This window comes from Rhinolophus hipposideros, assembly GCF_964194185.1.
Source record: "Rhinolophus hipposideros genome assembly, chromosome: 21".
NCBI classification, from domain to species: Eukaryota; Metazoa; Chordata; class Mammalia; order Chiroptera; family Rhinolophidae; genus Rhinolophus; species Rhinolophus hipposideros.
This window is the reverse complement of record NC_138067.1, coordinates 9,606,018-9,627,277: the sequence shown is the minus strand read 5'-3', so window position 1 is coordinate 9,627,277 and position 21,260 is coordinate 9,606,018. Positions and strand designations below refer to the sequence as shown.

General features: G+C 46.6%; 1 protein-coding gene across 4 annotated transcripts in view; it reads right to left on the bottom strand.

Moving 5' to 3' along the window:
• Positions 1 to 3,474: 3,474 nt before the first annotated feature.
• The window catches only part of NUP93 (nucleoporin 93), a 92,472-nt gene continuing 74,686 nt past the window's right edge, over positions 3,475 to 21,260 (bottom strand). For 3 of the 4 annotated variants that reach the window (XM_081030496.1, XM_081030495.1, XM_081030497.1), the window contains 15 exons: positions 20,360 to 20,499; positions 17,336 to 17,468; positions 15,721 to 15,878; positions 14,566 to 14,731; positions 14,180 to 14,273; positions 13,236 to 13,427; positions 12,490 to 12,616; positions 12,301 to 12,373; positions 11,962 to 12,006; positions 10,141 to 10,257; positions 9,256 to 9,374; positions 8,298 to 8,415; positions 7,772 to 7,855; positions 6,174 to 6,302; positions 3,475 to 3,740 (listed from right to left, as the gene is read on the bottom strand). In XM_081030496.1, coding sequence (XP_080886622.1) covers positions 3,630 to 3,740; positions 6,174 to 6,302; positions 7,772 to 7,855; positions 8,298 to 8,415; positions 9,256 to 9,374; positions 10,141 to 10,257; positions 11,962 to 12,006; positions 12,301 to 12,373; positions 12,490 to 12,616; positions 13,236 to 13,427; positions 14,180 to 14,273; positions 14,566 to 14,731; positions 15,721 to 15,878; positions 17,336 to 17,468; positions 20,360 to 20,499 — 1,806 coding nt within the window. In that variant the 3' untranslated portion in view covers positions 3,475 to 3,629. Of the gene's footprint in view, positions 3,741 to 6,125; positions 6,303 to 7,771; positions 7,856 to 8,297; positions 8,416 to 9,255; positions 9,375 to 10,140; positions 10,258 to 11,961; positions 12,007 to 12,300; positions 12,374 to 12,489; positions 12,617 to 13,235; positions 13,428 to 14,179; positions 14,274 to 14,565; positions 14,732 to 15,720; positions 15,879 to 17,335; positions 17,469 to 20,359; positions 20,500 to 21,260 lie in introns of all 4 variants that reach the window. The other variant, XM_081030494.1, reaches the window with a different exon arrangement.

Genomic DNA, 21,260 nt, shown 5'->3' with positions numbered 1-21,260 from the left:
GCGGCTTGGTCAGCCAGGCCCTGAACCACCGCCAATCACAGCAGTTAGATATGCACAAGGCAAGGAGAAGCACAGATCAACTGACATTTCTTTATAAAACATTTTAGTTGGTGACCTTCAGCATTTTCCCACCAACTATTTCAGTTAGAAACAAATGGCAAGAAGACAGATTTGCTTTCCTCCTCTGCCTGCCTTGTGAGGGGTACTAGTATATTAGGAAACTATCAGAAGATGGGCTGGAGGCAGGTGACTTCTGAATTCAGCCTAGAAGAATGAAGAACGGGACATTCAGGACCCTAAAGTCTCATTTCACTCCAACATTCTACACAATTCCTGTTCAACAAGTTGCTGACTTCTTTCTGATATTCCCAAAATGCAGGCGTAAATACCGTATTTTATGGATATATAATGAGCACCTTGAATGACTCCATAAAATGCACATTTCCATGAGGACTATACAGGCAACACCTCCCAATTTGCTGGATCCAGGGCTCAATCTCCACGGCTGACTGAGGCCAAGTCAGTCCAGGTAATGTGGGTCCCGCTAGCACTTTGGCAGGCCTGGCGTAATGCACCAGCCAGGGGTATTATTCAGCATAAGGCATGCTCTAGTCACTTCCTGAGTGGCATGATGGAAATTTGGCAGTGATATGAACTACCTAATAAGCTAGACAAAGGTTCTGATGCCTAACGGAGAAACAAAGCAGTGGGACATTGCCACATCTGCACAAAATGGCAAAATTCAGTACGTATTAAGGGTTTGATCAGGAGAGTTTACTCAAATAGAGCAGGCAGGGGTGAGCATGCAGAGCGAAAATATCCTATTTTTTAAAAAAATCAGCAAACGCTGGATGCTGTGAGAAGGGGTCTGTACCGTGTTTCCCCGAAAATAAGACCTAGCAAGACCATCAGCTCTAATGTGTCTTTTGGAGCAAAAATTAATATAAGACCCGGTCTTATATTATATAAGACCGGGTACAATATAATATACTAATATAATACAATATAATACCGGGTCTTATATAAGACCGGATCTTATAAAAGACGCATTAGCGCTGATGGTCCAGCTAGGTCTTATTTTCGGGGGAAACACGGTAGTACTGTGCTTCAAGTGATCTAAGCCCTAGAATTTAAATGATGCATCAAGAGTACCAGTGGCCGCTGAAGTCTCTAATTAGAGGGTAGGATCAGGCCCTCCCTACACCCTGGACCCGGTGTGAATGGGCACTTCCTGCTCTTTGATGAGTCCAGCCAGCCCAGGATTAGCTGAGAGAGCTCACTCCAGTTTTCCCTTTGAAGTGAGGCAGCCAGATCTGTTTTGTACGGAAAAAAATCTGAAGAACAAATTTCTTGCAATCAAATCTTGAGGCCTTTGAAAGTTCCCAGATCAAGTCAGTGCGTCCCTTTCAGTGTCTCAGTGAGTTTATTATGAGCCACTGAGGCTGCACTAAGCCTGTCAGTCTCCAAGTGCCCCCGATTTCGTCGGAAAGACTGGACTCATCCCTGGAAGATGAGACTCCCAATGCCACTTTCTCTGTTTCTCTAGGTAAATGGTGAAATCATGGACCAATATTGAGGGAAAAGATTGAGTTCCCCAACAGGTGAGCCGAGGATGATTTTTAAGCTAATAACCTGTCACGGCATCAAGACTTCTGGGCACCTGTTGTCACATGGGTACACAGGAACCTGTGGATGTCGAGGCCTTGCAAACTCGGCCTGTGTCTCCTGCATCTCTAGCCCCAGTAGGCTGTGCTTTAGCACAGAACCAGCCGAAGGGACAGGCAATGGGATGAGCTCCAGGGGCCTGGCCCTTCTGGCATGAACCCAGTTATCTTATTTCTCCTACGGATGTCTCTCCGGGCAAGTCCTCAAGGCAGGGAGGACTTTTTTCTCAGGTCCACGCAGCTCTCCCATTAGGGCAGATCAAGGTGTGGTGGCTTTTCTCTCCCTTTGGATTTTATGTCTCATCTGAGGGCAGAGGCCCTCACCCCCCATGCAGAGCTCACGTGCAGTTCTCCTATCTGGAGCTGGCAGAACGGCATGATGCAAGGACAGGCAGACTCACAACGACTCTGCATGGTCAGAATGAAGAGCAGGGGCTGAGCAAGGAGCAAATACGTATTTAAACTTGAGCCTTCTCTTGTTTATGATACCATTACATTTCCATCTACAAGACCTTATATTAAAACAAAAAACAAAACTAAGCCACACTTTATGAAAAGTCCAGAGTAGATTTTTTAGAGCACTGTTAAAGCAAATCATTTGATTTGTTGAAAATATAAATCAGTACATACAAACAGGGCACAATTGGCCCACTCAAGTCCCCTGCAGGACTCACCGTCCGAGACTTTCTTAGCAAAGCTCAGGTGAAGGTGAGAGCTCCAGGTGAATAGCTGGCGCTGAAGGGGAAGGCAGAAGCACACCTGCTGGCCCTGAGGGTCATCCCGGATAGATGGAATCCAACGAATAAACAGATGGGCCCATTATCGATACACTAGCTCTTTCCCAAAAGGTATCAATTATTCTCACAACCAGAGGATGGCATGGGTCACTGTGTCCTGTGACAAGAGATTTCTCCCTAGGAGCAAAGAGAACCTCTGGAGGCTGTGGGAGAGGCCACCTCAGGCACAGTTCATAAAACCAGCAGAGCCAACCACTGCCTACCCGCTCGCAGCCCCAGTTGGCTCATTTAGGAACGAACACTAGTCCTCATTTCCTGTCCACTTTAGTCCAGGCCTTTGGGCCTGGTGGCAGGAGAAACAAAGCCAGTGAGGAGGGACAACCTCCGCTCAGGGACCGTATCCCCACAGTGCTGCCCAATGGTGTCAGACACTGGGAATGTGACCCATGAACCTGCCCCGCCAATCAGCTTCATTGTGCCAACAGAGGAACTGCCCATGAGAGGAGGGAAAGGGGCTCACCAGTCAGTGGGGCTGCTACAGAGGGAGAAGCGGTGAGGTCTGCACTTCCTCAAGACACCTACAACCTTCGTTTCTAAGGCTATCTTTTTCTAAGCCTGTTTTCATCTCCAGTGAGATTTTCACAGAACAGCAAGCTAATCAATCCTGGAATCACAGCAAATGATTTGGAGGATGGTCTTGGACCACCTGGACCCCAAAGCATGCCCAAGAGAAAAGGGAGGACACGGAGAGCCTGATATCTCACACAAACCTCAACTTACCCACAGCAGAGGTCGGCTTTCACATTCAAATAAAAATGTGAAGGTGGAACCGTGATCCTGTTACATGGAGTATCATATCCAAATAAAAGTAACTCCCAAAGCCTTCATTTCCTTGCTCTTTTTGGGGGGACTTTTAATCGTTTAGGGCCAACTTGAACCAAATCACAGATGCCTATATAAGCCTATCATTCTCTGGCCCAAGCACTAGTGAAGACATTTCCTCCCACACAAATAAAAATTTAAACAAAATTTCAAAGGAAAAAAAAAAGAAAAGAAAAGAATGTGAAAAGAAATACAAATCAAAGAAATTTATTGGTGTTGACAAAAATACATAATACAAAAAACAAAACAAAACAGAACACAACAGAAACAAAACCAGAAACCACCCCGCAGGCCCACGCGCCCGATACTGACAGAGCAGTCCCAGAAGCCCCGCAGAGCTTTGCACTTAATTCATGAGGACCTCCATCTGCACCAGCCTTGCATTGGTGTCCCCAGATGTCCGGTAGGGTATCATCCCAGCAAAGGTAATCAGGGCTCGGGCTTGACTGCGGAGTTGCTGAGAGAAAGGGGAAGAAGAGAAGAAAAGCAGTGAACTTTCGAGTCAGGGCATTGTGCCGGGAACCACCACCAGGGTCTGCCATTTTCTACCCCTCGGTGTTGGGGCAGATTCCTGGGGGGTGGACGACAGCCACCGTCCTCAGCATGGTGCACAGCTAGCAAAGCCTGTCTATTGGGGCCTCAGTTCCAAAGCCCTTCTACTAAGCCAAGATAGATGGGTTTGCCAGGCAAGCCGCCTCGCCCGACACAGCAGACCAGCTTCTGACACGGCCCTGCGCTTCAGACTGCTCGCTCTACTTCCCCTCGCTGAGAGCTGCGCTCTCTCTCCTAGCTGGTTTCTGTTCACCAGCTTTCTGGGGCTCCCAGGAAGCACCTGCAAAACCAGAGACAGTGGCTACAACTGAGTGCAGTCCCATTCCCTCTCTTCCTCTCCTGCTTCTTCCCTTTTCTGTCCTTTCGCTTCTTCCATTTCTTCCTTCCTAACATAAGTGCTTGGCCCTCATTTCCCAAGCAACAAAATTATGGGATTCCTGGATTGGTCCAGGAAGGAAAAGGATTTTAACTCAGGTATTTCTAAAAATAGGAAAAAAAAATAAAAGGATAAATTACTGAATAAAAACTAAGGAAACTTTGGAGAACAGCCTCATGTTGCTCTAAAGTGAAATATGTTGGATGATTATAACAGCAAGAAAGGAACCTGTATCTAGAATAGAAAGGGAGAGTCTACAAACATCTTTTCGACCAGTAATAGACTTTTAAGGACAACTCACGGGTCACTTACTAGGCTTAAGGCTCATATGTGAAATAAATTGGCATGTGTATATCCTAACTAATGTCCAAACCAAAAAATATTCTTATGTATGATGGGAGTACCCATTCGATTTTCTCTCGAAGTGCAAAACGTGCACAGGCTCTCCCCCTTGGTTTGAGGCCACTTTCAATGAGCTCTCGGGGTGCTAGGTAAAGGGCCCCATGCCCTTCCTGGGAGCACTGCAGACCATGAAGCCACTTCTTGGGCAGGTCGCTAGTACAGGTTAGTCTCTCCTGGACCCTACCTATCCCTACCTCTCATAAAAAAGAAGAGTGATGGGCAAGAGGAAGACAGAAGAATGACTTTATTTATGACATGGAAAAACTGCCTAAAAAAAAGAGATTAAAACACAGACTGAGCTCAGCTGGTCTCCAGATAGCTCCCTTCCGGTGGGGAAAACGGGCCTGCCAGGCCACCAGCTCTACTCTCTGTGGGCAAGTCCTCCTCTGACCTGGCAGCAGCACACCGGGGACCAGAAACCCCCGCCACTTCAGTACTGACCCTCACAACAGCCCTGTAGTGCGTTTCTTTCATCAGGCACACGGACACCGACTGGTGCCAAGGCCCAAGCACAGGAGCGCACCTCTGGCACATCTCCTGACACTTTTATGACACTGTTTGGGCTCTTGCCTGTCCAAGAGCAGATGGCAGACCAGCCTCTGGTGCACACACGATGGGCCTGCCACGTCAGTGAACCACCCCCGAGCACTGCTAGCTATGCTGTCAGAGCTGAAACTTCCACCCCCACTCACGGGGCAGGTCTGTCAACAACAGCGTCTGTGGGAGTCACAGCAGAGAGAGCCCGCAGACATCCTGGGAGGCTGAACGTAGGGTTTTTCAAGGCTCTAGTTTCTTGACTGCCCAAATCAGGTATGTCTTGTCACACGCCATACTGAGAGCCTTATCAAACATTAGGTGGAAAAGTTAAGGGAAAGGTAATTTTGCACTAAGTTTTCATGGTCCCTCTTGTCAAACCAGCTGGACAACACATGCTGAGTGAGTCCCAGAAGTCTATCGACCTAGATTCTGCTTCACCCGTGCAATGAGGGAGGCAACAGGCAGTGAGTGGAAAGGGCAGTGGCCCAGGTGCCAGACTCACTTGGCTTCCAGACAGGGCCCCTTCGTTTACCATGGGAAGGGCCCACTAAAGCTTCCTGACTCCAGGCCTCAGTTTCCTCTGCTGTCAAATGGGCATAACAACGACTGCCCTAGGTACCTCTTTGGGCAAGCTCAGATGAGAACAAAACAAGGGTTTGCATCAAATTAATGCGTTGCCCCAAAGTAAGTACGGTTTTGATGAAAGTGCTGATCTGAAACTCGCAAAATAACCTTCTATTTTAAAATGAGCAGAAAATTCTTGTGGAATCACTATAAGTGAACATTCTGCTTGATTTTTTAAAAGGTGATATTCGCAGACTTGGGTTTTTTTTTTTTTTAGCTTGAGAACAGCAATCCCATTAATTAATGTCTGATTTCTTCTGGGATCCTCCTGACACAGCTGCCAGGTAGTAAGGGAAAAGAGCAGTTTGGGGTCATGAGCAGTAGTCTCGTGAGGCGCAATGGAAGGCAAACCAGAAAGGTGGTTCTCAGCGATGGTTCTGGCTGATGCTGGGATCTTACAGAGTCACGGTCCTCGATGACTCGCTGGGGCCTGGATGCCGAGGAGGGACTCGTCCCCTTGAGCCTCTTAAACTGTGTGAACAAGATGTTCATGGTGGCGAGAAGCACTTCTGAGAGGTTGTGCCTGATCTGCAGAGAAACGTGTGAAGTGAGAGAAAGAAACCAAGTTCCGGGGCCGACAAGAGGAGCGGGACCTCCAGGTAAGCCCAGTCACACCACATCCCCACAGCTGCATAGTCACCAAAAAGGAACTGGTGGCACTGAAACGGCAAGTGTGAGGGCAAAGCCCAGGCAAGGCTGTTCCGCCGATCAGGCGGGTCACCCTTTGGCTCCTTTTCTAATGCCATTCCCCCTAAGCAGGGGCAGTGAGCCAAAAGTATCCATCTGACCAGTATGGAGGCCTGTACTGGCCAGCAGAGCGAGTACCAAAACCAGTCTGGTGCTGAATGTCAGTGGGTAGGATACTCCCCTCTGTCTCAGACCCACCAAGATTGTCTCCATTGGACCCTCACAGCCCTACTGGAGCCCTTGGGGGCATCTACACAGACAAGCCCTGGTGCACTATTTCAGTCCATGATGCTATGAACAATGTTTCCCATCAAAGGCAAGAAACAAGGAAATAATAAGTGGCTGGGGTAGACTCGACAGAGGTATGATGGGAAGGTTGGCAAGGGATAAGATGGGAACTGCATGTACCAGTCGGCAGCTGCCCCATCCCATGTGCAGAAGCTGGCCTTCCTCCTTCCTCTAAAACACAAACATGCTTTTATAAAGGTGTTTGCTTACTGAGTAACAGTTTTAAATCGAAATACTCATCTATGTATGGTGCTAGGTGGGTACTAGACTTATCTTGGGTCACTTCGTAAATTATATAAATGTCTAACCACTATGCTGTACACCTGAAACTAATATAAAATAATACTGAGTCAACTGTAATTGAAAAACACACACAAAAACACTGTTAGTGACATCTCAGAACAGGCAGCTGGCCCTGAGGTCTGGGGTCCTAGAGAACAGTCTACCCCAGTTCCATATAGGAATGACTGGAAGAGTTCCAGCAGCTCGATGACAGAAACCAGTTTCTGGGGGTAGGGCCTGGAAGATGTTTTTAAAGCTCTCCTAGTAGCGAGTCCAGTGTGCAGCCGAGCTGAGAACCTTGGTCTAAATGGTGGCAACGTGCTAGAAACCCTGTACCGGGGCTCAAAGGCTGATCACTGAGTCCATGGTCACTGCACCTGCTTCTCAAGAACAAACAGTTCAGAGAGGGAAAGGAAGGAAGTGAATCATGATGCATGTTTTATGCACCCAATGAAACTGCTTATGGAAGATCACATGATCAATCAGAAACCTGCTGTAAAGAACATGTCTGATCACTAAAGTGACTATATTTTCTGAGTCAGGAACTGGGACAATAATCTGATGGAGATATGTGTACTCACAGAAAACCAGCCCAGGATACCGGAAACTGGACTTAACTTACAAAACTCAGTCTGATGGTTACTGTATTGGATTCTTAAGTTATTAGCTACATTAAAACGAAAGCTTTTGGCAGAAGTGGGGAAAAAAGAATTCCATAACTCAGGAAGAAAAGGACTTACTTCATCACTGAAATTTCTGAAGGCAGCCACTCTCTCTTCCACACTTTCCTGATTCAGGGGCACCAGCTTCAAGCGATCAATTATCTGTTTAAAACAAAACCCCACAAGCCCCATATGACACAAACGTCACTGTCATTTTATCTCCTTAAACACCAAGTCAGCACCTAACACGTTCATAAAGAACTTCTTACTTTACAGAAAACGCTACTCCCTTCACACACACAAAGGCTCTAACTTGCTGACTTAATTCCTATCCTTATTTTACTGAGGCCATTTTAAAATTCAGAGATTTCAAACTACTTCGAGAAACCTGTTTTCAGACTAACGGGGAAAATAATAGAAAAAAGAAAAAGGAAAAAAGAGCAATGCAGAAACCCCCTTTAAGCTTCCAGCATAATACTTGTACTTCTTCACTTAACAGGTACATTGGTGATGCTTCCTTTGTTTTAAATGAATCCTATGAAGTGTTCTGAATTTTCAAGGGCATACATTAACCTGCGCTTCAAACACGGCTCCTGACACTTACATCAAAGGCTCTGTCAATATGACCACTGTGATATTCATCAAAAAAGGTAATCAAGTCCAAGAGAAGATAGAATGTGGAGTCCACAAATTTATTTGCACTGATTCCCTGAGCCCTATACCTGAAAGACAAAAAAAAAAAAAAAAAAAAAATGGAATGGGGTCAGGGGTTTATTATGAATTTCTGTGCAATCTGTGACTTTAGGCTAGCATTTGAAAAATGCCAAAACCTCTTGAACCCTCTCGATGAGGTGAATTAAGGAGTGGAAAATAATGTTTCTTGTGCAATGGCCAAGCGTTTGACAGTGGATTTAATAGTATTCCTATACTATTTTCCATGGAGCATGGTTATCTAGCCTCAGCCCATCTTAGCATCCAAATCTCCAGGACGAATGGGAGGACTTGTGGCCCCAAAACCCTGAGGCCAGACTGGGGACTGTTTGCTAAAGGGAGATATCTCATTTGCCAAGAATGCTCTGTGCTGCCCCAGGAAAGCATCTCCAACTCAGGTTTCTCTGGGTCTCTTTCTGAGGAGTATCTGTAGAGGCCCAAAAGCAATGACTATTGCCTCGGCCTGGGAGTTACACTGATTCAAGTCTGATAGCTCAGTTAACTCACTGCGGGGAGGGTGGATTCTGACACACTGGGCACCACCCCTCTAGGAATTCGCCCATCTGTCCATCACTAGCTTTGTTCCCACATGCCTCTGGGATGGCTGATAACAGAACAGAGATGAATATAATACCTAGGATTAAACTAATGTGCAGGATTAAAGCGCTGAGATACCCTTTCCAACCCTTATTTTTGGCAAAAATTTGTTAAGTCTGACGGTTCCAAGTGCTGGTTGTGATAGGGAGACTCTCTCTCTCTGACAGTGCTGCTGGGGTGGTGAGTCAGGAGGGCCACTCTGGGAACGTGCTGTCACTGGTAACGCCAGAAGGGCACTGGTGGCCAGGCCTTACCGTTCCGCGATGGACAGTGCCATGCTCTTCAGCCGCTCCTTGTTGGACTGCGGGGCGCTGATCTGGGGGACCACTGGGCTAAGCAGTTTGTTCATCAGCTCCAGTACTTTGTCAGCATTCTATTCAATTTTTTTAAAATTAAGGCATCACATAATCAATAAAAGGACAAACTAAATAGCCGACAAAAAAGAGGGAACTTTCTGGGGTGAAGGATGGAAATGTTCTGTATCTTGATCTGGGTGCTGCTTACACTGGTATATTCCTATGGAAAACTCATCAAGCTGTACACTTAATATTTATACATTTTTCTACATCTTAATAAGACCTCAATCAAAACACTGTTTAATTATTAAAAAAAAAGAGTTATAAGCTTCTTTTGGTCCACTTTTCTCAGTTGATAAAAGGAGAGAATGTAATCTCTTTTAGGCCACACAGCCATCAGTAGTCGTATGTCTTTATGTAGAAATATTATTCCAGTTCCCTCAAAATGCCTCAGCTGTCGTACAATTCCCTAACACGCTCTGATCAGCAGTGTGTCTGTGGATGCCCGGAGGGTAAGCATGAAGACATTTTCACCAGCAGCTGCGCCATCAAAATGTGACGGACACTTATTCTGTTGCCAAGTGAGACTACAGCTCAGTCAGTGCCTGCAGCATATCCTTTCAATATGTCACTCCTGTTTGGCCAGAAATACCTTATGAACAGAAATAATTCTAGAAAATGGGAATTTCACCCTGACTGGACCATTAACTGCCTAAGCACCAGGGGAAAATGCCTCAGCAGGGGGAGTGGTACAACAATGGCGTCATTGGAATGTGTGTGCGTTTAATGGCAAAAGGCCGACAGATCTATGAAGTGCAGAAGAAGGAAAAGGGCACATTTTACCTTGGCAAGGTCGTAAAGCTTTGCTGCTTCCTCAAATAGTCCTTTATTTTCGGCGACAGAAGCAACTTTGTTGATAATAGGCTTTGTATCACTAGTAAACTTATCTATGACTCCAGGCTGACAAGACAAATTATGGAGGGAGAGGGAGAGAAATGGGAACACAGAGCTGTTATTTTAAAGGCAGAGGAGCAACTGGGATCCAAAACCTACGTTAACTGAAAATGCTTGCCCTGGGCAATGCATATATTTCATCAGCTAGGCTCTGGCTTTCTTGAAGATACAGGGCTTATTAAACATGAAAGGGACAAAGAAAACTACACGTGAAGTGGCAGACGTACAGGAAGCACAGAGGAGTCAGCAATAAGACTCTGTGCTTTCTAATTTTCCAAAATGACCCAGAGATTACCATGTTTCCCCAAAAATAAGACCTAGGCGGACAATGAGCTCTAATGCGTCTTTTGGAGCAAATATTAATGTAAGACCGGGTCTTATATTAATGTTTGCTCCAAAAGACGCATTAGCGCTGAATGTCCGGCTAGGTCTTAATTGTGGGGAAACACAGTAGATAAAATCATCAATGATTCTAACTTTGCTGATGAGTAGGCACTAGGGGAAAGAAATCAGAAGACTCAGAGAAAATATCTGAAAGATTTTAGATTTGCTTTCTAAGACAGATGGCAAAAGAAACTCAGTACTTAAAATATATATGGCAAGTGGTGTCAGAATATTTTTTTAAAAATCACCGTCATCACTCAAATGGTCAGGAGAGTATGAGAGAGGCCTTAGGAACCACAGAAGAGCTAGGGCGGGTAGCGTCATGTCTGATGGGCTGTCGTGATTCTCCATCGGTGCTGGGCCAAGTCAGGGTGACTTGCTCCTGCCACCCCACAGGCAGCACAGATCAGTGAAGAGCGTGGGCTCTGGTGTCAAGAACGACTGGGTTCAAATTCCACTCCCCCTCTAACTGGCTGTGTGATCTTGAGGAAGATAATTAACCTCATCTCCACTTCCTCACTTGAAAACACAAATAATGGTTCCCACCTTGTGGGGTAATTCTGGTGATTAAGTAAGAAAATACCTGTAATGCATTGGGCACAGGGTGGGCAAGTGTCACTGCTCAATAAGCACGGCCACCGTCATCAGCACAGTCACTGGCCTCACTTCTGAGCTGGATGGTATGAACATTGTGAGCTCACCTCCAGATCGCTGGGTCCAAGCCACCATTTTTACAAGTTAGGAAAGTGAGTCCCTGGGAAAGGCAGGTGACTTTCCCACAGTCACAGGGAGAGTGTCTGAATGGGGTCAGGACAGTCTTAATGCCAGGACCTCTTCCCCTTCTCCTACCACCCAATGGGCATGATGGGGCTTGGGAAATCGCTAAGGCTCATGGAATCAGCTGCATCTCCAGGGTCCTCAGAGCATTTAGAAACTACCTTCTGAGAGACGGCAAGCATATTTCTATATTTTCCATGTGGGGAGAGTAGGAGCAGCAATCTATTTTCTTGCACATTGCCTAGGCCACGAATGACAGAAACGCAGACTTCTCAACTCAAAAAATGGCAGGTGTGAACAGATGAGTACTCTGAACATATAAAAAAAGCTATCTAATCACATGTTTATATATTCTAAGGAGAAGTAGAAATATGGATAAAATTGAGGCCATCATTTGGGGCCTGTAACATTCATTCATTTTTCAAACTAAGCAACTTCATTCAGATTTGCATCTTTAGTACCTTGAATCTTAAAATCTAACCGTATTCTTTTGATAATTATAAATCCCAAATGCAAACTAACATATTTCTAGAGGTACATTTAACCCACCTTTCTACTTCCATCATTCTCTAGTTTCCCAAGAATCATATCGAACTGTGGAGACAAAAAAAGTTTACTCAATTTATAGGACAGAGATACACACATCATCCACAATTTTTTGGAGACAGAAGAGGGGAAGAAGATAGGGAAGGTGGGCGAAGTCTTACACAAACTAGAAAAGAGTGAGACTGAATCAATTATTTTCAGTGTCAGAAACCAAAGAAAACTCGCCAAGTCCCCTAGGCCATGCCCGGCAGAGGCAGCATACTGAGACAACCTGCAGCACCACATTAGCATGAGGACATGGACACTGACAGTCATGGGTGGGCGGAAAGCACACGGACGTACCTCCCGACTTTCTATCACGAGCTCACTCACACAGCGCAGAAACATGTTTTCTCCTTGACTGTCCTTCTCGTCCCTGCAAGGGGACAAAAGCAACCTGCTTTCTGGCGTGCACTCAAGGGCTCTGACAGTGATTCTCAGAATGGCAGAGGTGAAAAGCAGCTGAAGCAAATGGTGAAACCCGCGTTTTACCTGAGGAAGTAGAAGTACTGGAGGGCCTCCCGCGGGTCCGTGGACTCAAACTTCCGGGTGTAAAGCATCAGCAGCCTCACAAAATTCAGCCGACGCAGGCAGGGAGGGTCCCCAGGCTCGTGGCTGACTGCACCGCGGGGGACACAACGGTCACAACCACACTGCCTCTCTGACCCAGGCACCCAGGGACTAGGGGCTGCGTACAAGGACCCAGCAGCACCCTCTCCTGCAGGCCAGCCAACACTCGTCTGCTGACCTCGGCTTTGGCCAAGCCCTCACTGCCCTGCCCTCCATTTCTTTCCAAGTAGAGTGGAGATAATGGCATTCTGTAGTAAATTACTAGTACGCAGGGCTTTGAATGAAAAGACGCAGACCACGGACCATTATGGAATGTGCTCTCGGGTGATTCTGCTGCACTACTAAGTAATGAAGCCCGAGCCATTCCTCCGCCCTCTTCTGACTCCCACCGCAGGCAGCTTTGCACAGAAGACGGCTGGGTGGGGTCCCAGTGATTCATGTTAGAGCCCCAACGGGAATCAGACTCACGACTCTAGGGACTGCTTCTCCTGCACCGTCCTCCAGGCATCCTGACTGACTGGCTGCAAAGTCAGCACTCTGTATGCACTGTCTACAGTGCTCTGAAATGAATGGGCCATCCGCCCAAATCCTTGTTCACTGCAGTCAGGAGTCCACCGCCGCCCGGTGGGGGACGAGCTACGGCTATGCTACTGCCCGCAGATACTCACGGAGCTGAGCACTCTGTCCCGAGGACTTTAAAAGCAGCTTCAGCTCAAAGAGCACCAAGGCCACATGGACGGCATGGCAGCGCAGCCGCTCCATGCGGAAGAGAAAGGCGATTGCAGCTTCGAACTGCGCTGTCAGGAACAGCACTTGGAAGTAGAGGAAGGGTTGCTGGTTCACCGTGAAGTGGGACTCGCCTGGCGGAGGAGGAAAAAAAACCGAGTCAGCGAGTCAGGCCACTGGTGGCCCCGGCCCCAGGCAGACGCCTCGTGTGCTTAAAGGACTTGCTGGGCGGGACGAAGGGGGCCCTGGACACAGTGAACCACCATGGGAGCCCCAACCTGGTTCTCCGACCTTCTCTGGACCTCACAACACAACTGGCAAGCAGAGGTCCTGTTGTAAAACCCAAACACCCTGCATCAGGTGGGAGAGAAACAGTTCAGGAGCTGAACACGTAATACAAAAGGGGCTGTTCATCAACTTTATCCTAAGAGGCACTCAATAAGGAGAGGAATGAAGATTCAAAGGTGCTTCAGTTCACTCAGATTTACAGATAACTGAATTCAACAACTGCTGACCACCAGCTAGAATCTTCTTTTCTTCCCAGAACTCTTAAATAATGGGGAGTGAGGAGCTATTTCTCCCTCATTTGTGCTCAGACACAGTCACTGAGAGATCTGCGAGGAAGCAACAGGCAAGTCCTCTTTAGGTCTCTCCCTGAGCACACGTCAACCAGAGCAGTTCAAAGAACTAGAGCCAACAGTTTACTGTAATGACCGTAAGTCACACACACTGCTTAAGGCCACAGGGCTTCAACTCGAATTTGAAATCGTTGTTTTGTGTTTTGAAGGAAAGACAGAGTTCAGAGATGAAGGATCTTCCCAAAGGAAAGGTATGTAGTGACCGGGCGTGGATGAGAGGAAACGTAGTTACGTTCAGGGTATCTTACCGTAGTCTTCCAACAACTGCTTCTGGAACTGTGAGAGAGTGAGTCTGTCTTGTGGGGAGCTGGTGCCGTCGTCATCAAAACACACCTGGTTCAACTACACCCCAAGAGAAACATGTACATTGGTGCAAACACGTGCACTGGCACACCCCACGTCCTGGGCCAGCGGTGCCGCTGCAGCTGCTCAGCAGCGTCCACTAATAGCTGTGGCTGGTGGTCAGGAGTCACGTAGTCACGTAACAAAAACAATGGAGCTAGGAGACCGGAAGTCCACTAGCCCAATACCTCCTGGGCATCAATCACACAGCCAGGAGGTAAAAATCTGTGTGAGGAATGCAAGCAGAGGGAAGGGGCTACAGCCCTGTGCAGGCAAGAAGAGCTGTGCCTACCTTTAGCCACAGGTAGTCCTCCGTTTTGTCGGCCACTTCGCTCTGGTTGTCGGCGACATCGCATCTGCCAATGATACAGTACACGGCCCGCTTATAGGGGTCCGTGTTGTTCCTGAGGGCCCTGCGGTAATGCAGCCGGAGCTTGTTCTCTGTAGCTGGGGACAGTCTGAAGACACAAGGGGACAGACAGACACTAGATTCACCAAAGATCCTTAAGTGCACCTGAAAGCACCCAGGCCCCAATGACATAACAGTCATGAAGCCTTCCTTCACTGAGGGTGACAGGCACTGTCCTGTCCATATGCCCTGGGTGCCGTCACTTTGATCTGACACAACCATCCGCATCTGACGTCTCTCTGCCTGTCAGCTTCCTCTAACAGAGGCTTTCGGGGCAGGCCAGAAATGCTGGGGAGTTCATACTCCACCCCGCTCCCCAGCGGCCCTGAAGCAGTGATGGAGAAGAATGAGCCCCCTGAATTGTCTCAGCCTCCCTGGGCCTCCTACTCCCTTACCCACGAGGAATCACAAATCCTTGCCTCAGGGTCTCCCTCTGGGGCAACTCAAGGATATGAATCCTACTTTAAACTCTGGGACAAGCAAGACAGGGGTTTATGGCTGAAGACAATCTCTGGACATGGCATTAGTCACATCGCCCAACAAACTATGCCTGGTTTTCCACAGGTGTAACTGGGATAAGCACTGCCATTTCTTCTACATACATGTACGTACATTTAAACTCACTTCTACTTCTAGCCTTTGAGCCATGAAGCGCATGACAAATACTGGGCCAACCAGAAAAGCACTAAGTGTTAATAAATGAATGTAATACAACCAAGTTTCATTTTATAAAGCACCCTGATGTGTCTGGGATTTACAGAGGAAAGCAAATCATGCTCGCCCACAGTCCCTGACACACTAGGACAGAACATTCCCAAACACAGACACATGTAAGTCTAGACATGGGTGTCAGAAGGGGGCTCTTCTTTTAATGTTTTCACCTGTTATTCTAAAGAGAGTTTTACTTGCTTTCTAAACTTAAATTTTTCCCAAGTAGAGACTCCGAGAGCCGCGTACAGGGACAAGATGCCAGCGGAGACCACCTTGTTGATTCCTGCTGGCTGCTTCTGGCTCTGCCACCTCATTCACCGTATATACCTTCTGTCCTTGCTGTTCATGTATTCCTGGAACCAGGTTTTAAACTCTCCCAGCTGGTGCTGGGCTCGGTTGACCACCTGTGAAGCGGCAAGCAGGTCTCCACAGCGCATGCAGTAATAAATTAACGCCCACACAGGGTGGCCTTCCACCTCTCCATCCTACGGAAAAGAGGAAAGATGCTCAAAGAAACAGGCAAACACAAGCTCACCGACGCTCTCTGATGCGCTGACCCTCAGCCAAGCCCTCTCCTTGTATTAGGTCACTTAATCTTCACCACAACCCCATTAGGTTTTACAAACGAGGAAACTGAGGTACAGGAACATTCAGTAATTTGTTCGTGGTAAGCTGGTAAGTGGCAATCTGGCTTTTCCTCTAAAGCACTACGTGTCCCACCTGAAAACCAGTCTGTGGTTTCTCCATGGAAGCCCAGTAGCCTGCAGTAATCACATAACGTGGTCCTCCATAATTTACAGACATGCACTCCTGTAACCTCTACAAAGCAAGGGCTAAAGACGTTCACAGACCAATAAAGAGACCAGCATTATCATACTCACGTATAAAGTGCTAACTACTAATGATTAGCCAAATGGATACTGGCATTTTCATTCCTTCTTTCCTTGTTCATTCACCCACTTACCGAATGTCTTTGTTTCAGACACTGTGCTAGGTGCTGGGGATCGAAGAAGGCAATTCTGTTTCCACTCTCCCAGAACCAGAGCTTATCTATCCTAAATCTGTCTTTGTCACCAACTGCGTAGCAGGCGGCGGTTACTTTTCTCTCTCTGCTTTTGTTCAGCTCCTCCAGAGAAGTGAACCAGGGACCTCCTTTCTGGCCCCTTCCCGCTTCCCCTGGCAGGACTCTTTCTAAAACCCAGACCTGATTGTGTCACTTCCCCACTTAACCCCCTTTGAGCTGTTTACATCCAAAGTGCTTACTCAGCCTGACACTCAAGGCCTTCACCAGCTGGCCCAAGCTTGCCAAGCCCTACCACGTACCCAACACACCAGATACTCTTTCCTGCCTCCATGCTGTTCCCTCCTCCTGGAATACCCTTTTCCAAGCCCTCAGACTGGTGAGCCCTTGTTTTTCAAGCACAAGTGTGAACCTCACCTTCTTTATGATGCCAGCCTCCTGTGTATCCCACTACCCTTGGTACAAAGCTCCCATGGAACGCTTTGCATACAGTATGATAAATGACTGCAAGGCAATTCCCCAACTGGACTGTGAGCTGAGAAGAGAACCCACATCCTAGGAACCATACCCAACTCCATTCTTCTAGCTGTTAGAGCCAACGATCTCAGAAGTCACATCCCTGACTCTGCCTCTAATACCCACATCCACGTTCTTCAACAAGTCCTATTGGCTCTACTTTCGAAACACATCTAGGACCCAAGGACATCCCTCCCCCCACACACACACCTCACACCCCGCCATCCTCCACCCAGAGCTGAGCAAGCAGCAGCTGTACTCCTGCACTACGTGCCTTCCACAGTCTCCCAGCTTCTCTTCTTGCCCTCTCTGGTCTCTTTTCCATACAGCAATTTCTACACATAACCTCAATTGAACTGAAAACTCTAGGGGTATAACTGATCACACAGAGAAAGTTGCCAATACCTGCAGTCCAGGCAAGGGAGCTGGAAGTTTAATGTTCAGGAAACTTCGAACCAACTGGTAAGTCCCAGGCACCCCACCCAGCTGAGCTTGATGCAAATTTCCAAAGACAGTCACAAGGGTATAATTCTTATAACTGGAAAAATTTAAAAGAAAAAAACAAGGGAGGCTGAAAATACATATTACACATACAGCTGTCCATATCCATGACATTAGACTGTGACCTCTGCAGGGCAGGACCTGGGCTTCCAACCTGACATAGAAGAGGAAATAGCACACACACTTAACGAGCAAACCGCATCATTTATTCATTGTGGGTCACTGTGAAGATTTCTCATCACTGTGGAGATTCAAAAAAAACCCCTGGAGGAGTGTAACTGTGGACTTCAAATGCTAAGGGCTAATGTACAGAATAATAATTGTTCCAGCTCACAGCCTAATTGTGATATTGGGTACTTTTTAAACTTTTTCTTTGGGAAAATTTCCACCTACAAAAAATTAAAAGGATAGTAGTACAATGCTCATATACCCTTTACCTGGATTCACCAATTGTTAACATAGGTGTGTATGTTTTTTTCTCATTTTATATATATGTATATATACACACATACACATATATGTAAACGTGTATTTACATATATGTGTGTATACAGTAGATATCTATATACATAATATACATACATACTTTTTCTAAATACTTCTAAAATGTTATCAGAAATATAGAAAGCAGTGGCTACTTCATCTGTAAATACTTCACCATGTATCTCCTAAGAACTAGGACATTCTCCTACCTAACCTCAATACCGTTATGAGATCAAGACATTCAATATTATTCAATATTAATATACTGTTATTATCTAAAATATAAGCCATATTCAAATTTTTCTTATTGGGGAAGGGGAACAGGACTTTATTGGGGAACAGTACTTCTGGGACTTTTTTCCAAGTCAAGTTGTTGTCCTTTCAGTCTTAGTTATGGAGGGCGCAGCTCAGTTCCAGGTCCAGTTGCTGTTGTTAGTTGCAGAGGACACAGCCCACCATCCCTTGCGGGACTCGAGGAGTTGAACCGGCAACCTTGCGGTTGAGAGTCCACTGGCCCATGTGGGAATCAAACCAGCAGCCTTCGGAGTTAGGAGCACGGAGCTCCAACCGCCTGAACTACTGGGACGGCCCCAATTTTTTTTTAATTGAGTTATAATTAACATACAACATATGCTAGTTTCAGGTGTACGACATAATGGTTCTGTATTGGTGTATACTGTGAAATGATCACCACAATAAGACTAACACCCATCACCACAGTTACAGAATTTTTTTTTCTTGTGATGAGAACTTTTAAGATCTACTCTCTTAGCAACTGTCACATATGCAGACAGTATTATGAACTATAGCCACCATGCTGTGCATTACTTCCCCATGATTTTTTTATTTTATAGCTGGAAGTTTGTACCTTTTGACTCCCTTCACCCATTTGGTCCATCTCCCCGCACCCCACTGTTGGTAGATTAGCACCAGCAAAAATAAAAGTGAGTATAATTATTCTAAAATATTCCCTTTATCAAAATGTGACGATGAATCCTTAAAACAAATGCCTCTAGTGTGAAAAAGCAAGTAAGGTTACAATAATTGTGGACAGGAAACTTCCAAGAAGCTCCTGCTAAAGGAATCAATGGGACAATAATTCTAAAATAACCCTAAAAAACTAAATGAAAAGAATAATCAAAGACATGGAATGGCTTACCATTTCTTGGTACAAAATGATATGAAAACAAGACTTGCCTCCTGGTACACTGAAGTTCAGCACCAATGTTAAGGATTGGGTTTATTAAGAAAAAAGCAGTCATGAGCAATCATATGTAAACCCATTAAAAAAATTCCTAAAGGTTATTACATACTGTAAGAAATTCTGATTCATATTTTGCTGGTTTTTAGCAAATACATACTACTACATACATTAGGTTCTTTATGGCTGAAGATCAATACACTCAAAACTTATGTTACAAAAATTTAGCCAAAGCCTAACGACAGATTCTATAAACTCTTTTGTGCCTAAGCCAGAGGGATAAATAACCATTTGGAGTTCCAGATTTCTCTTAACAGGGAACGGAGGCTAGTGAGTTTCATGTTTGATGGTATTCATCTCACGTAGCTATTGCATAATTAATACAGTATAAAAACTGTATAAAAACCTATTCTCTGAATCACCTCAGCTACACACAAGGAAATCTTATGACTTCCTAATGAAGTATTACTTTGTGGATAAAGGGCGACCACATTGCAAGGCCACTGGCAGCTGCACAGGCTCAGTGGCAAAGAGCTGCAATTTAGCAAGTGTATTCAACTCGGCTTTTCTTCTCGAGCCAGCAGAGCGGCCCAGCACCCTGTCTCTGAAATAAAGAGGGTCCATTGCACACTCACGACAACCCCTGCTGGCCAATTCAGAGCTGGAAGGAGTGTCCACAGGCAGGGGGAATGGCACGGGTCCCACCAACAAAGGGGACAATAGTTAGGGCAGAGCCACATCCCCTCAGTGACCAAGTCCAATTAGTGAGGGTGTGGCAAAGAAGCTGAGGCACAAATCACAGGCATTAGCAGCTGGGAAGGATCCGGTCGCACGGGGATTAACGGAGTAAAGCCACAGGAAAATAAAGGTACACGGGCTGTCCTAAGGTTTGAAGGTGGTGATACTGCCGGGTGTGAAAATTAAAATGAGAGAAAACAAAACAGCCTAAGGAGTGACGGCTGAACGCCACTGGGTTCAGGATCCTGACCAGGCACTGTGGCCTAACAATCATGTCTCCATAATGAGGGACAGAGAGCGGAGAAAGTCCAACAGTGCTCCCACGTCCCATGATTTTACATCGCTGCACAACTCGTCCTGGTAGAGAAGTGCTTCCGGGAACAGGATGACACCTCTCAGACTTGCTCACCCTTGTTTAAATTATGCCAGCTACAGAGCACTTTGCTCGAGGACGCCTGAAACCTGAGAAACGGCTGGCTCTGGGCACGGGGCTGCGGCCACCTTACCTCTGCTCCAGGTAGCCCAAGGCCTGCCTGACGAACTCCATGCGCACCTCAAAGCTGCTGCGGCTCTTCAGGGCGTCTGTCGCCGGTGCCAGCAACACGTCCGTCATTTGTTTGACCATGGTCCACATGTCAGAGATGTTCTGCACGTAAAGGAGATGACACGTGACAATGCTGTGGGGCTGGAGAGACGGTGTGGCTCTTTGCGGCACTCACCCCAAAGGAGGGCAGGCGGGCAGGGGGAAGAGGTTAATGTCTCCTACCTGAGGCCCTCAGGCTTACGCCCAGCACAGAAGATACACCTCTGCCCGGCCAGCTGCGAGGCTTCCACCTTCCAACAAGTACCCCCGTCCCGAGCTCCTTTTCAGACCAATTACTATTCCGGGTCTGACATAACCACCCACTTAATTAAGACCACATAAGAGTAACAAGAACAGTGAATCTCAGTGGGTTATCCCTTACGAGAGAGGCAATACATTTATAATCGTCCAGCGCTCTAGGAGTTTAAACTCAAGCAGCTACACTTCAGTCCTTACAAGGACGTTTGAGTTTTTTTAAGGCTTAAAATAAGAGCTTAACCTAAATAATATAGGTTTTGTCACCCAGAGACTCTGCAGGGGCCACTGCTCTTACCCCATTTTGGGAGTGTCACAGCTTTCCATATTCCTGCCCACTCACTCCCCTCAAAAGACGCCTCCCATGACGGCCTACGGGCGTTCTCTCCTTTGTGTTACCAGCACACAGCTGGGACTCCCTCTCCCCAGAATTCTGGCTGTAAATCTCTCCTTAAAAATGTGTGCCTGGAACTTGGGCAATATTCTAATGTTAAGAATCCTTGGAAGGCAGCACTGATTGGAGAAAAGCAGGTTTACTCCTTTTCCAAAGGAAAAGAAAAGATCATGTT